This window comes from Puma concolor, chromosome E4 (assembly GCF_028749965.1).
Source record: "Puma concolor isolate L17-30 chromosome E4, mPumCon1.1.hap2, whole genome shotgun sequence".
Lineage (NCBI taxonomy): Eukaryota > Metazoa > Chordata > Mammalia > Carnivora > Felidae > Puma > Puma concolor.
In genome coordinates this window covers 45,781,880-45,797,321 of record NC_141683.1, presented here as the reverse complement: position 1 = coordinate 45,797,321, position 15,442 = coordinate 45,781,880, and the positions used below count along the sequence as shown (strand labels likewise).

General features: G+C 44.7%; 1 protein-coding gene across 3 annotated transcripts in view; it reads right to left on the bottom strand.

Moving 5' to 3' along the window:
- Nucleotides 1-15,442, bottom strand: part of RGL1 (ral guanine nucleotide dissociation stimulator like 1) — a 260,974-nt gene that overhangs the window by 16,032 nt on the left and 229,500 nt on the right. For all 3 annotated transcript variants that reach the window (XM_025920976.2, XM_086694460.1, XM_086694459.1), the window contains 5 exons: nucleotides 14,065-14,154; nucleotides 11,580-11,666; nucleotides 9,986-10,018; nucleotides 7,626-7,747; nucleotides 5,039-5,128 (listed from right to left, as the gene is read on the bottom strand). In XM_025920976.2, the coding sequence (XP_025776761.1) occupies nucleotides 5,039-5,128; nucleotides 7,626-7,747; nucleotides 9,986-10,018; nucleotides 11,580-11,666; nucleotides 14,065-14,154 (422 nt within the window). The remainder of the gene's footprint in view (nucleotides 1-5,038; nucleotides 5,129-7,625; nucleotides 7,748-9,985; nucleotides 10,019-11,579; nucleotides 11,667-14,064; nucleotides 14,155-15,442) is intronic.

The window sequence follows — 15,442 nt, the reverse complement described above, 5'->3', positions numbered from 1 at the left end:
ACTCGCTTCTAGACTAAAAAATTCAGTGATTTAAAATAAAAACTCGGTGGAAGGATTAAAAAACTGTTTAAGAGAAGCACTGAAAACAAGATGACAGATCTGAAGAAAATTTTAAGAAATCAGCATCAAAATATAAAGACATGGAAAATAAGAAAGGTTAAAAGATGGAGACTGAAATAAGAAATGTTGACGTGTGTAAGAAGAATTCCAAGAGAAGACAATGAAGAGAATGGAAGAGTGACCTTATCTGAAGAGATGGTGGGTGAGAAGATTCCAGAACTAATGAACTGCATGAATGGTGGGTGAGAAGATTCCAGAACTAATGAACTGCATGAATCTTTAGATCCAGGAACTACATCTTGAATAGAATAAATAAGACTCAATCCTCACTTAAACTGTCTAATGGTATATCAAAGACAAAAGAAGTTCTTAAAAGCAATGGCGGGGGCGGGGGGGAGGGGATGGGCATAATACAAAGGAATGGTAAACAGATAGCAGACATCTCAAAAGCAAACGGCAGAAGTGAGAAGACCTGGAATACTGTCTTCAAAGTGCTGAGTGAAAATAACAGTCGCCCTTGAATTCCATACCCAGCTAACAGAATTCTGAGAGTGAGCACAAAATAAAGACTTTCTCAGACAAAGACGGAGAGGGTTCACATTAACAGACAACATGAAAAAGAGTAAAAGGAGGGAAGGGTAAGACGCAAGAAGGAAAGGCATGTAAAGAAACTAGCAAATGCAGCCAAGCCCAACAAGCACTGACTGGACAAAATAACAAGAGTAGAACCACTGAGCCTGATTTTTCATTAAATACTTCAGGAATTATAAGCTCAAATTCCAAGACCTGAAGCATGTCTTTGTTCAGTCTCATCTCTGACCCACCACCTCTTGCCCCATTTTCCATGTCACTTCCTTTCTTGGACCTCCAAGCCTTACTGGGGCTCCAGGGGAAAGCACTAAACTCTGACCACAATTTTCAGGGGAAAAAGCAATGCCACTGTCGTACACCCCCGTGATTACGAGGTAGACCTTTGAAGGCTGTAGACTAGTGGTCCGCAGCCCGTCATCTGAGAATCTAGCTTTGAACGACACTGTTCAAAGACTAAAGGTTCTTCCATTTGCACAATTCCATGAGGTCATTTCTGCTTTACAAAGGGTAACTCTAGCTCAATACTAGGCGTCTCTGACCTTCAGATCAAGCACACCTTCCCTTATGGCTTCAAAATTCTTTCCAACCTCTTTGGAAAATGGATCATTAAATGTGGGGAGAGGGGCGCCTGGGTGGCGCAGTCGGTTGAGCGTCCGACTTCAGCCAGGTCACGATCTCGCGGTCCGTGGGTTCGAGCCCCGCGTCGGGCTGTGGGGTGATAGCTCAGAGCCTGGAGCCTGTTTCCGATTCTGTGTCTCCCTCTCTCTCTGCCCCTCCCCCGTTCATGCTCTGTCTCTCTCTGTCCCAAAAATAAATAAACGTTGAAAAAAAAAATTAAAAAAAAAAAATGTGGGGAGAGCAAAGAGTACATTTTCCACATTTTAAAAAATGCTAAGATCATAAAATATTTTGGAAATCGATGGCATAGAATCACCCTTATATGTACAAGAAATACGAAGGGTGACCATGTGGCCTGTTTTATTCATGATAAATGTTCAAACTCAGATGCCGAAGGTTTTAACTCAAGCATCTTGGCAAGATTTCACCAAGGAGAGAATGTACTCCGTGTCTACCACACTTCATGCACGGCACTGCACCCTCACAGTCCTCTTACATGAAACTTTAGATGTTCATGAAAATATCTCTGCAGAGTTTGTGCATGTGTCAGACTTGGTGCAAAGAGAGGACCCAGGGGTGCTAGAGCACCCGGCACAATAAATATGGATAGCTGGGTTGGAGAGAAGTAGTGGGAAGCAGTTATATCAAAATGCATCTACAGTGGCTACTGCCTGAGGACAGGGAAGGAAAAGCAAGGGGGTAAAGGCATTAGCACTTGGGGCTAGACTGCCTGGGTGGCTCAGTCAGTTAAGTGTCTGACATCAGCTCAGGTCATGATCTCACGGTTCGTGAGTTCAAGCCCTGCATCGGGCTCTCTGCTGTCTACATGGAGCCTGCTTCAGATCCTCTGTCCCCCTCTCTCTATGCCTCTCCTCTGTTCATTATCTCTCTGTGTGTCTCAACATAAATGAATGAACTTCCAAAACAGAAAATAAAAAAAGGACTAGATGTACCTGTGCAGACCTCTGACTGCCATAGCAGGTCCAGAAATTTCCAATTATTTCTCATGCAGAAGACCATCAAGATGCCTGGCACCCCTGGCCTCACCTCCTGAGGAGTCTGATTCCCTGTGTAGGTGTCCATCTTACCAACTGACGAGGCTTGGTCAGGTCCTCGGGTTACCTCACAAGAGAGTTCATTCTCCTCCAGGACTGCAGCCATGAAAAGATAGCAAGACGCTATGGAAACTCTACAGGGGACAACCCACGAGCTCAGAAATCTAGTGTTCAGGAGGGCCAGGGGAGGCATCTGGACAGAGGTTTGGCAAGATATCAAGACTACCTTCAAAATGCTTTCAATAAAATCACATGTCCCAGTGTAATCTTCAGATGTCACCTGATATCAGGTGGAAGCCTGAGCAGCTTCATTAGTGGGAGATCGTGCCACCCACACCAGTAAGCACCTGCACATGTTAATTGGAAACATGACAATACCCAAGTTCATGTGCCATCCTTGCCTCCATGTCTCACTGGGGATCACCGAGGTAGGTGGATACACAGTGCTGGGAAGTAGCAAAAACCCACAGAAACAGTCAGAATCCTGACCGAAAAAAAAAAAAAAGACTAAAAAAGACAGTAACAGAAAGTTGTTTCATGAAAAAATAACGGTGGCTCTCCAGGTACCCTTTGAGAGCGAGGCAGTGTTTGAGAAGCGTTACTACCCCACCAGTCGTGCACCAACCCACTGAGATGAACGTTACTATTCTGGTCTCACAAATGATGACACAGAAGTTCACACAACAGATAAGAGGTGGAAAGTTGGGATCTGTCAGGTCAGCATGGCTCCCAGGCCACCCTGCCACCAAAAAAAACCCCCCAAAAAACTGTCCAATATGCCCTAGTCGTTGTTCTTGCTCGTCCCTGGCAATGCGGACTGTGACACCCAGGGGATCAGACACAGGTATAGGTCTTCAAAGGCAAGAGCAAATTTATTAATCAAATGACAACCCTTGTTTCCTGGCACTGACCTCTTTGGCTTTCGTTTGATTCGTTAGCCTGACGTCTCTCGGAGTCTAACGTCTGAGAGATCAACTTGGTGACACAGACTAGATCCTCTATGGCTCTTCTGTAAAAATGGCTACCATCAAAGCACTGGGGCTAATTAAGCTAACAGTTTCTCATTCTTTCCTCCCACCCTCCGCACCCTCTCCCTCTGCCTTGTCCTCCTTCCCTCATCTTCTTCCTCCTCCACTTTTTACCTCCTGCCCCATCTTTCCTTCCTCTCTTCCTTCACGAAGTATTTTTCCCATGGGCAGTATAGTAAAAAGGTATCTTGGCTCTATGGCCAAATCTTGAGTTTGAATCCAGATCTTCCAATAACTAACACACTATTTACCCCGTCTGTGCCTTACTTTCCTGGTCTATAAAGTTGGCATAACAATAGGACCTACCACTTAGGTTATTTTGTGGGTTGGATGAAAAATACGTGTATGGTCTTTAAAACAGTGTTGGCCCATGGCTCAGTTTATTCATTCAGTAAATATTTATTAATTATCTACTATGTGCCAGGCACCATTCTAGGTTCTGGGGAGACAGCAAGGAGCAGAAACCAGACATATGTGCCTGCCTTCGTGGACTCTGCATTGGAGATAATCAACAGACACATACAGCAAACAGTATGTCACATGGAGGTAAAGGCAGTGGAGAAATTCAAAGCAGGTGAAGGTGACAGAGTGTGCCACGGGAGGTAAGGCAGATGGGGCATGGTATTAAGTAAGGTGGTTGGCAGAAGGCTGAGAAGGTGATGTTTCAGCAAGCATCTGAAGGGAGTGAGTGAGTGAGTCATTTGGCTATTTGGGGAGCAGTGTTCTGAGCAGAAGAAACGGCACGCCTAGCGTGTTCAGGGAGGTGTGGGTGGCTGGAAAGCAGAGGAGAGTGAGCAGAAAAAGATGAGGACAGACAGTTAAGGGACAGGCAGGGCTGGGATGACATGGCAGTCCCTGAAGGGTCGTGAGGGCCACTGTAAGGACGCCCGATTTTCCTCAAAGGGAGACAGGAGTTATGAACTTGGCTATGGAGTGCCTCCTGCATGCGTGGCACTGAGCTGGGCAAATAGCCACGAGTGTGATGGACAAGGGTCCCGCTCTCCAGCGGCTTACGTTCTGCCACAGGAAGCAGCCAGTGTGACCGAGAGTGACGGGGGAAGGCAGCGGCATCAGAGAGGGCTCTCTCTCAGGAGCGAACGCTGTTGCCCATATCTGAAGGGACCAGCCACAGAGAACGAGCACGCCAGGCCACGGGAACATCTGGTGCAAAGGCCCTGAAGCAAGAACGAGCCTGGTGTGGTTGGCAGATGGCTAGAAGCTGGGCGTGGCTGGGTCTCAGCGAACCAGGGGGCAGGTCGGATGAGAGGAAGGTGGTCAAGAAGGTTGGGGGAAGATCACGAGAGTCCTCCTAAGCCACGATAAGGAGTCTGGGTGCTATCTTACAAGAAAAGCATCAGAGGTTTTTAAGCAAGGAAGCGGTATAATCTGGTGTGTGTTTTATGCGAATACCAGACTATTTGGTGGAGAATGGACTGTTGAGGCAAGGCTGGGGCCAGAAGCCAGTAAGGATGTTGTGGGAGTGGTCCAGGTAGGAGATGATAGTCGTCCATACCAGAGAGAACAGTGGAGAAGAAGGAATCGATTTAGAACATGTACTGGGTTCACGACAGAAAGATTAACAGGTGAGTGAACTGCTCTTCACTTCCGCCCTGGCTCAGGGCTGCGGTACTGAACATCCTGTCCCTTCTCTGATGAGACCCTCTGGGACCCGCGGGTGACACTCACAGGCTGAGCCTCTTCACCATGCTCTTCCGAGGCTTGGGAGAGGTGGCACTGGCGTCAGCAGCCGCTTCGATCTCGCAGGACAGGGCGTAGCTGGGGAAGAAGAAGGGAGCTTGTGAGGTCAGAGCCTGAGAACTGACGAAGCGACCGAAGTGCACACGGTCTGCCCGTTTTGTTTTAGAGGAAGTCTCTGACCGTTCAAGGTAAAGATACACACCATGTTGTTCCCCCACCAATCTCAGAGGGTGTGGACTTCATGGCCAAGTTTTAAAAATTTATATGTGTGCTTCCTCCCCTCACCCCCACCCTGGCCTATGGACCAAGGCTGTTTAGGGCCGCATGCCTCGGAGAGGGACTGTGTGCTCTGGCAGCATTGAAGGCTGACTCCACTGCTTCCTGATCATCCTCATCCCGCTACTAAGCCAGGGGGAGAATTACTTCTTGTCTGGTACCCTCCCCTCATCACTTCGTGTGTGTGTGTGTGTGTGTGTGTGTGTGTGTGTGTGTGCACGTGCTCAACTCTTTGTCTAAGAGAAATGAAAGAAGAGACTTTTGTAAACTATTTAATCTTTAACGAACAGAGGCAGTTATATTATTGGTAAAGATATGTTAAGTATGGTTTTTAAGTGCTGAAACAGCCTAAATTAAAAACGCTCCAAATTCGGACATCTATGTGCCAGGCAGATGTACGTAACTTCCATAAGCACAAGAGGAATTTATATATGACTTGAAATGTCTTTTATGAAAGCTTGTAGCTCTAAATAGATGTACTTGGTTCTGGGTAGGTGAGGAAGGGTCAGTGTGGTAAATAGTAGCTCAGTAAGTCGTTAATTATGTGTACTTTTTTTAAACCTAAGGATGCATCCAGGTATTTGCTCATATGCAGGTATTCGTCGATAAAGGAATTTTTCAAATATTAGCTTAAGCTCTAGAGGTGGTTATAAATCTGACAGAAAAAATAGGATATGTTTAGCAAGATTCTTCTAACCACTAAAAAGTCAATTATTACAATTAACAAAAAGTTAATTGTTAGAGCTGATATTGTGGGCCTAGACTTTCCGATCCAGACCACCAGCCATGATATGTACGTCCCCTATGTGAGAAGGACGTACACATAGAGAGGAAATTAACTCATACAAACTGATCATCAGAGCAGAAATGTAAAGAGAGGCAGTAACTGCTTTATTTTCTACATGGCAAAGAAAAAAAATCTTCACCAACCAATGAGCACTGAATCATAGGTTTTAATGTAACAGGGATTACAAAGGACCTCAAATAATCTATCTTCCAAATGAGGGAACTGAGGCATACAGAGGTTATGTGATTTGCCCAACCATTATACAACCACCTGATGAGTCTAGGTTGGAGAGTCAAGAAGACTGGAGTTTAAATCCAAACTCCATCACTGACTAGTTGAGTTATTCTCTGAATCTCAATGTCCTCATTGGCCAAATACTTATTTTGCTTTCAGTTTTGCTCTCCCTGATGGTAAACTTTCAAGGATATCTCCCAGTCTACAGCAGGGGTCAGCAAATATTTTCTGTAAAGGACCAGATAGTAAGTGTTTTAGGCTTTGCGGGCTATACGGTCTCTCTCCCACCTAATTAGCTGCCTTTAAAGCATGAAAGCAACCATAAATAAGATGTCAATGAATGGGCTGTATTCCAATAAAACTTTATTTACGAATACTAAAACTTAGACGTCAAACAATTGTCCATGTTACAATCTTCCCCTTTTTTTGAACTATTTAAAAATGTAAAAACATGTGGTGTGCCAGATATGACCTGTAGATTCCAATCTGCTAGACTACAGGGTAAAGACTAACACCCTTGCTGGGCCAACAGTCAAAGCACTGGAGTTAATGTCCTTTTCCATGCGTATCAACCAAGACTTTGAAAACTGTCCCTTGTGTCCCAGCCAACAGAATTCTCACTGTTCTTCCAAATGCCAACCATGTCAGGCCACCAAGCCTTTGCTCATGTTCTTCCCTCTCTACCGAATTTTCTTTCCCACTTCTCCTGGTGAAATCTTACCTTTTCCTTCACAGCCTAGCCCAAATATTTACCCCTTTTCGATCATCTTCCCGACCTTCCCTCATCCTGAAGAAATGTTCCTGCCTCCAGATCCCGTAGCAGTTTATTTACCCACCATATTTCAATTTTTCATGAATCTGTCTCTCCTTCCCAGTTGAAAGCTCCCTGGAAAGCCGGTACCAATGAACAAAAATGACAAACATGGTGACAGTGGTGGTGGTGACCTTCACTTTAACAATGCTTTTCCAAATATGATTTCACCTAATCCTCACAAACAAACATTTTATAGATGAGTATGCTGAAGATCAGGCAGAAAAAGTGACTTGTTCAAGATTACAAAGATAAATAAATGGTGGAGCCAAGAATGTGAAAGCACATCTTCTGACACATCAGTTCAGCTTTTCCTGCTATACCATTACCCTTCGGAGACGGAGGATCTAGAATCTGGTAGCCGGTCAATAAATAGTTGCTGAAAAAAGGGGCAAGTGAGGAACTGGATGTAGTATTCCTCTCGCCAACGCCTTAGCTCTATCCTGACAGGCAATACATGTACCTACCTTTCCTCCTCTGTTAGAAGCTGCTGTCTCTGAAACCACTGGATGAACTTTTGGTCTGGGGTCATACAATAGCTGTTGCAGGCAGACTGTAAGAGTTTTATTTGGGCAATCACTTCGAATTCCTACAGCAGACGGAACACCAAAAAGAAAGTAAATAAAAAGGCCAACCAAATAGTGTATACATCTTTCCAACATGAAAACACACCACATTAGGATAAACAATGGAGAAAAACGTCGAGGAGAACTCTCAAGTACTGCCTTTCTTAGAAATAAAAGAATTGTGAATTTTAAGGGCGCCTGGGTGGCTCAGCTGGTTGAGCATCTGACTTTATTCAGCTCAGTTCATGACCTCACAGTTTGTGGATTTGAGCCCCGCAACGGGCTCTGTACTGACAGCTCAGAGCCTGGAGCCTGCTTCAGGTTCTGTGTTTCCCTCTCTCTCTCTGCCCCTCCACCATTCACACTCTTGTCTATCTCTCTAAAAAATAAACATAAAAAAATTAAAAAAGAATTGTTAATTTTAACTCTAAATCCCTGAAGTCTTTGTATGTTTATTTGTCAATCCTCCCTTCTCCTTGAAAAAGCAATTTATATGAATAAAACAAGCTAGCAGAGCAACCCAAACTAGTTATTACCTAAAGCCACAGTGGCTTCCTTTTTCTCTTTTATGTTTTCATTCTAGGGAGAGAAAAGTTATTTTTTAAAGTTGTATACTTTCAAAGTACATTTCAAATTTCCATGACTATGTCCTAAAAGATAAAGGCAAAAATGAACTTTATGTCAGGAGGCTCCTAGGTTCCCCTTCCCCATCTTCTTCAACCCTTACCCCGCAGTAAATAAGTTTGGGTAGAGCTGAAAAGCTAAACAGTCTAGGGCCTCATAAACTCGAATGTTTGGATTTCCCGAATCCTTGGGTTTTTACTACTCCAGTAAATCCTTTAACTAAATCTTTTAAAGCTCAGAAGAGAAGCAAGTATATAATTATGTCCAGTATTATTTATACTTCTTCCGATGTTTCAATAAAGATTTTTTTTAAGTCAACAAAGGGTATAAGCTTTAGCTTTAATACTCAAATTTTCCAAAGGTTTAACATGCTAGTCTTAAAAGGAAAGAGAGTACCATCCAGGGTTATTCCCAAGTTCAAGGACAAAGATGGGTAACTCTGGAGGGCAATAAGTAAATTTGTTTTATCATTCCAGGACAGGACAGAAGAAATTCAACAATGAGCAGATTCTGTGGGCATCAACTTCCCATCAAATGACTTCAGCTCTTGGTCTCCATATCCTTAAGGAATATTTATCATCATGCTCTACTCTGCCAGGGACAGGAGACTTAAAGTTGCCTGTTAGCGTATCTTGTTACCAGTGAGCTCAGCCTGGTTGGCTCCTGAAGTTTTGATTTTAACTCAATGTTCTTTCCTCCTGGAAGTTTCTCTGGCTCCACAAGTTGGGGACAGATGCCCCTCCTACATATTCCTGTGATACCCTCTACTTCTCACAAGCCCTTATCTGCTGTATTATGACTTCCTTACTGTCTACCTTCCTCCTGGATTGTGAACTTTATGAGGGCAGGGGGCTCCGGGTTTTCTCTGCTGCAATCCCCAAACCTATCAGAGTGGTCCACCCATGTTAAGTATGCCAGCAATATTTGTGGAATGAATGAATGAATGAATGAATGAATAAGTAAAGAACAAGGCGTGCTGGGCGGGGGTGGGGGGCGGTGAAGGCATTATTTTGCTCATTCTCCTTTGAATCATTTACATATCTCTTCAAACACACTATTTTAACTCTAAAACCATAGTAAATTTTCAAAGCTCTGTTTTCTCTTTTTCAGAGCAGTGCAAAACTACCCACTATTCTATCCACAGAAACATTCAAGTTGACGTTGAACACCCCCTTCTCGTGTTGACAAGAAAGGAAAAGAATAACCATCCGCATGTAACAGTGAAGATCCTCTCCTTTCCTCCCTCAGACCAAGAGTTCACCATCTTTATTAACTCTTCTATGTCATTTACTCTTATGAAGGCCCTTCTCCTTCACAGGGTGAACCTGTTGTTGCCCAAGCTAATTAGAAACAATGAGATGGGCGGGGCAGGGGGTGGTAAGGAAAGAAATGTGGGTTCTGGAGCAGCAGGACAGGGTTTGTGTCCTGGGTCCACTACCAGGAGACCCTTGGTCAAGTTGAGGAAGATAAAACCTACTTCACAGCACTCTGGGTGAGTAATACATAGGAAGGCACAAGTCACAATGGTATATGATGAATGCTTGATAGATGCTAATTGAAAACTTAAGTCTCCTCTTCTTTTTTTTTAATGCCCGGATGAAGTAAAATGGAAAACTACAGCCAAGACCTCTACTTACCCTTCTCCTTTTCTCAAAGTTTATCAGCCCACCCTGAAAGAAATTAAATTAAAAAAATAGTGACAAACCAAGCTACTTTGAAACACAGCCCTACATTGTCCCATGTCTCATTAAAATATATCACAGGGATAATAAAGTCACAATTATTAATGACACTACAATTTTAGCTCCTATGTAGGAAGAGAAGCAGCATTTGCTTCAAGAAAAACATTCTTTTAATTATAATAGGACAGGATAGGCAGACAGCCTTCTTATAAAGTGTCTGATACTGGGATGCCTGAGTGGCTGAGCTTCTGACTCTTGATTTAGGATCAGGTCATGATCCCAGGGTCATGGGATCAAGCCCCACGTCCAGTTCGATGCTGAGCGTGGAGCCTGCTTAAAATTTTCTCTCTCTCTCTCTCTGCCCCTCTCCCCTGCCCACACATGTACTCTCTCTCTCTCTCTCTCCCTCTGTCTCTCTCTCTCTCTCTCTCTCTCTATATGTAATATAAATTAAAAAGAAAAAGTCTGAAATTAGCTAAAGTAGTAATGATAAGGAAGTTACAATTCAGAATCCAAATATATTTGTAGAGCCAGTAAGGGCAAAAGCTTGAGTACATGTTCCATTACGCTTTATTTCTTGACCCAAAGCAACAAAAACAGACGGTCATTGACTCATACTGGAAACCAAATTGTCAATGGTTTATCAAAAGGGAAGTCCTTTCTACACAGCCTCACAAAAAACTTAAGTTTCAATTCTTCATCCTGCGGCTCCTGTTCTCAGTAGGCTGAATTTAACTTCTAGATCACTGGTCACTCCCCCAAAATTCCCCAATGCGAATGAGTGTTTCCTGAGATAAGCCGAGGCAGAGGACGGGAAGAGATAGAGCTCAGGAAATGCAAAATGAATGCACATGCCCACAACAGCACAAGGAACTCAGAAGTAGGTTTGTGCAAAACAACTGCCCCGCCTGCTAATTCTGATGGAGTAAAAGCAGGCTCATCTCATGAGATAACCAGGGAGGGGAGGTAAACTTAGATACACGAGCAATCCTTATATCTCATTTCAAATGTCAAATTTCTTCTCCACTTAGTATTTTATTACAGCTACTAACAAGTGGCTTAAATTTCACTTCTCTTCCCACTGAGAGAGAGAGAGAGAGAGAGAGAGAGAGAGAGAGAGAGAGAGAGAGAGAATGCATGCACGCATGCAGGAGACAGTACAAGAGCACCTCGGGGCATCTGACTGCCTCCCTACCCCACCAAGTGGAATATAAAGACAGATCACCCTTCAGGCCCACGTGCCAAAGTCCTACTCAACATAAGGTCTTTCTCACACCCGCTGCTTCATGAGGCCTTGCTGTCACCCCCGCGTGTGGAACTGACGGTGGCCTGCTTTCTTCTCTCACTGCATTTCTGTTGGAAATCTTACTACTTCCACAGTCACTGCCTGCTTCGATGTAGAGCTCCCACTGAACTGTGGGCCACTTACTCTTCTTTGTATTCCTCGTGGCACTGAACACAGTGCCAGATACATAATGGGCCCTCAACAGACACCAATTAAGTGAATTTCTCTCTTGGGTATCCGAGTCACCAGGTGCACACGACTCACCTCAATGTAGTCCTGAAGAGCAGTGTCAAGCATGGTGAGGTCAGTCAGGAAGGTGCCCAGGTAGGGCACAGTTCCCTGCATCACGCCCTGAAGAGCAAGCACAGCAAAATGGTCTTTGTCGTGACTGAAAAGTTGAAGGGTTTCAACAGCCTCCGCGCGGAGGCAAATGAGCCTATTGTTGGCCAAACCGGGCAAGTGACCATTCATAGATGAAAGCGGCAATCTCTGAATGGCCAGGTAGGCTTTGACAACATCTGGAGAAAAGTTACCGTCCATTCAAGACCTGACTTGGGGCCATTAGGGCTAACCTCCGTGAATGAAGTTTTTAAAACTTCTAAAAAAGACAGGCATTCTATCACCCAATCTCTAACTTTCAAAGTTATGAAAACAAGCCTTACAGCCAGGAGATCATACAAGTACGTTGGAGGGTGTTCACGGAAGGATTCATATTGTGTGCACGCTGTTCAAGGGATGCCTTTTCTCTTTCAGAGTGTGTGGATACTCCTGGTGGTTTGGAATGGCCTCACCATCGGTAGGAGTGGAACGCCATACACTGAAGGAGACTGGATGCCACAAGACGGTGGAGTGTCACTATTAAAATGATCTCTCGGGCTAGACTTTGTGGCTCACTTCCAAAGTACAGAGGTGGCACAGGGAAAACTAATAACTTCAAAGTGGAAAATCTGGCAAAATACTACTTTAACCAAGTGACTAAGGCGAACATCACCCACGACACCACACGTCACACACTCCTTGATAGGATGTGATGAGAATGGCACTTTACCTCTGTGATAGTCCTCACCCAAACCCATAACCTCAGCATACTCACTAGAAAACAGCACAGACACACTCTTACTGTGGGCCATCCTAAGGATAACAAGACAGTATTCCCTAAGACTGTCAAGGTCATGAGAAACTATCACAGAGCAGAGCAGACTGGGGAGACAGGACCGCTAAACGCGGTGTGGTTCCCTGGCCAGGCTCCCGGAGCATAAAGAGCATACTAATGCAAAAGTGGTGAAGTCCGAACAGAGTCTGGATTTTAGTTCACAGTAGCATGCAGGTAGCTTGTCACAGTAGCATGTCAGTGCCTTAGTGTCGACAGATGTGCCACAGTGAGAGAGGGTGTTAACAATCGGGGAAACGGAGTGAGGGCTTCACAGAAACTCTATGTATTATCTGGAACTTTTCTATAAACTCCATAATAAAAAGTTCACTTAAAAAAAAATTGTCCCTTGGAAATGAAGGTAGAATCACTGCGACTGCAGGTGTACACAGTATGGATGTCACCAAATTTCCTTTGATATCATGTCAATTCTCCCTAAGGCCACTGAGGCACTAACCATTCTGAAGAGAAAATAAAAAGGGGCTTGCAGGGACGCCTTCTCCTCACATCATTCAGGCACATATGGAAGTTCTGGAAGAAAACAATGTCTCAGCCAGGGCAAGACCAGGCTGCTCCATGTGAGGCTGGCTAGGAGATCACACATGTTCGAGAGTGTTCACAGAAGGATAAAACTCTAAGTAGGAGTTCTTGGCCAGAACTTCCAGCAGAGGTTTACCTTGAGGACTCATTCTCAGAGGCAGTTTTGTCCTTCCCTGTTATGAGCACAAGGTCTCAGCCTGAACTAAAATAATTTTTTTAATAGCTATTTTTAACTTATCTTTGGACAACCAAAAAAAAGTCTGAAATGCTGTGAAATGTTTTACCGGCTTTATGTTACAGAAGAGTCCTATCATTCAAACTCAACATTTCTGATTTATGTCCAACCTTCCGAAGAGGAGAAAGGTTGTCAGTCTTTTATCTCCTCTCTCTGGTTTTCCCCCTTCCATGCTAAAAGAAGAGTTTTTAAAATAAGGCTAAAGATGGTAACTATCTCTCAGTCTTAAGGAGGAAGGTATGGTGCTCCTTTCAGTACTGAAAAACGAGGGAAAAAAAAAAGGTCTGGTTAGTCCTTGGGATTAGTATGGAAAGTGGAAAATGGAGAGGGTTTCGAACAAACGAAAAGATCTGCCAGTATGTGGACCAAGTCCTCCTGGGAGAAGACACTTTCCTCAGGTCCTGGGTCACCATGTGTCCAAAGTTGACTAGAGGAGGCATTCCTGTTGGGGAACTGAAGCCCAGGAGGTCCCAACGCCAAGGTAGCAGCAGCTTCCAAGTGCAGAAGTGGATGGAGGAAGCCAGCAAGAGGGAAGGGAGCCTACCCGCGGCAGACTCTGCCTTACCTCTAGAAGAACAAACGCTCCAGAGAACGCTCAGATTTGTGACTCTCAGTGTTTATTTGCCACTGGGTCAGATGGGAGCGGGAGTGACAATGTCTCTGCTACAGACCTCCCAGGGTTGCTGAGAATACACGAAGTAGAGGATGGAGACCGTTCTTGAAAGCGGGGGCATCCTGTAGACGGAGTGCCAGGCAGGAGCCCCACCGCCCACATAGGGCTGCCTTCTGATGGACCCTCGGGGAAGACCGGGGGCCATACGTACCATGTCCTTCTGGAGCTGAAGCCTCCTCTGAGTCCGCTTCTGGTTTTCTTTCACACTGCTGTCCAGGTTTGCAAATTTTGAAGTTCCTTCCTACGACACAGAAGCACACACAGAGGAGAGTGATGGAGAAGGCCACTAGGAAGAAACACAGGGGCCTCTAGCTTCCGGTACAGAACCTCTGCACAACCACCCGGTGCCACGCAAAATGAAGAGGCCTCCAGCAGGCTCTGGGCTGAATTTATAGAAATGTTTGGCTGGCTTGTTGCAAGTGGTCTGATTGCAGTAAGATCTGCTGGCCTCCGATTATCCTGTTTTCCCCCTGCTTTGTAAGAAGAACCCTGACTTCGGGGATAACATCGATGGTCAATAGAAGGCAGGCAATTCCCAAAACGGGAGACCATTTTTACATATCCCGAATTTCATTCAGAGTAATCACATGTCCTGGAAATGAAGATCGCTTCCTCAGTACATTTTGTGATTTCTTGATCTGGGCCTGAAATACATGTGCCAGCATTCTGTGAAAGAAAAGGGATGATTTCTGTGGTATTTCTTAGCTAAAGGAAACTTTTGTACCGGAAGTTTTCTGAGGAAGTCCAGTATCATGGTGCGGCACTAATCTATGAAAGCCAGACCTTCACACATTTTTCCCCCATTTTTCTCGGCCAATCCATCCTCGCAAGTTGCTCCTCAGGTTTGGAACTCTTACAAGTCAATCCTTCCTCCTGGCGCCTGAGGGCGGACGGCTACCCTTTCTCTCCTCCTGTCTGTTGTTACAACAAACTCTTCCACAATAGTGACTAAACTCCAGTTTGCTGACTGAACACAGTGTTTTGGTTTTGTGGTTTCAAGGTCTTGTTAAGTTCTCATTTTCCAGGAACTGTATGAATGGGGGGCAAATTTCACAATTCAGTTGGGCATAAGCTCTACAGTAGCTTTTCCTCGGTCAGTCTTCCTGGGGTTTATAATATCACCACGGCATGTGACCTTTCCCTGCCACATGCTGCAAAAGCATCTTTTGCAGTGACTTGGCCTCTCCGATGTCAGCGAGGCACCAGTGGCCTCTATCATTCACCTGCCTTAACCTGGGTCCAGAACCTGCAGTGACTCATGATCTATTGCAATTCTCCCTATTACAAATAATAATGAGGAGCGGTATCATTTAACGAATGCCTACTTAAGAGTTTTATCCTGGGGAATGAATGAAAGCGGCCTAAAATGTGCCATTTCCCATGCTAGGTGGTGATGAGCCCTCCCGTCTTCTGAAGAATTTGCTTGGAGTGAGAAATCATTTCTGTCTGACTTGAAGGTAAGTGTCCCTTTCCTGTGTGAGTCCCTCTGGTTCCCTTCCAGTTTGTCAATTGTGTGCAGAAATTATTGA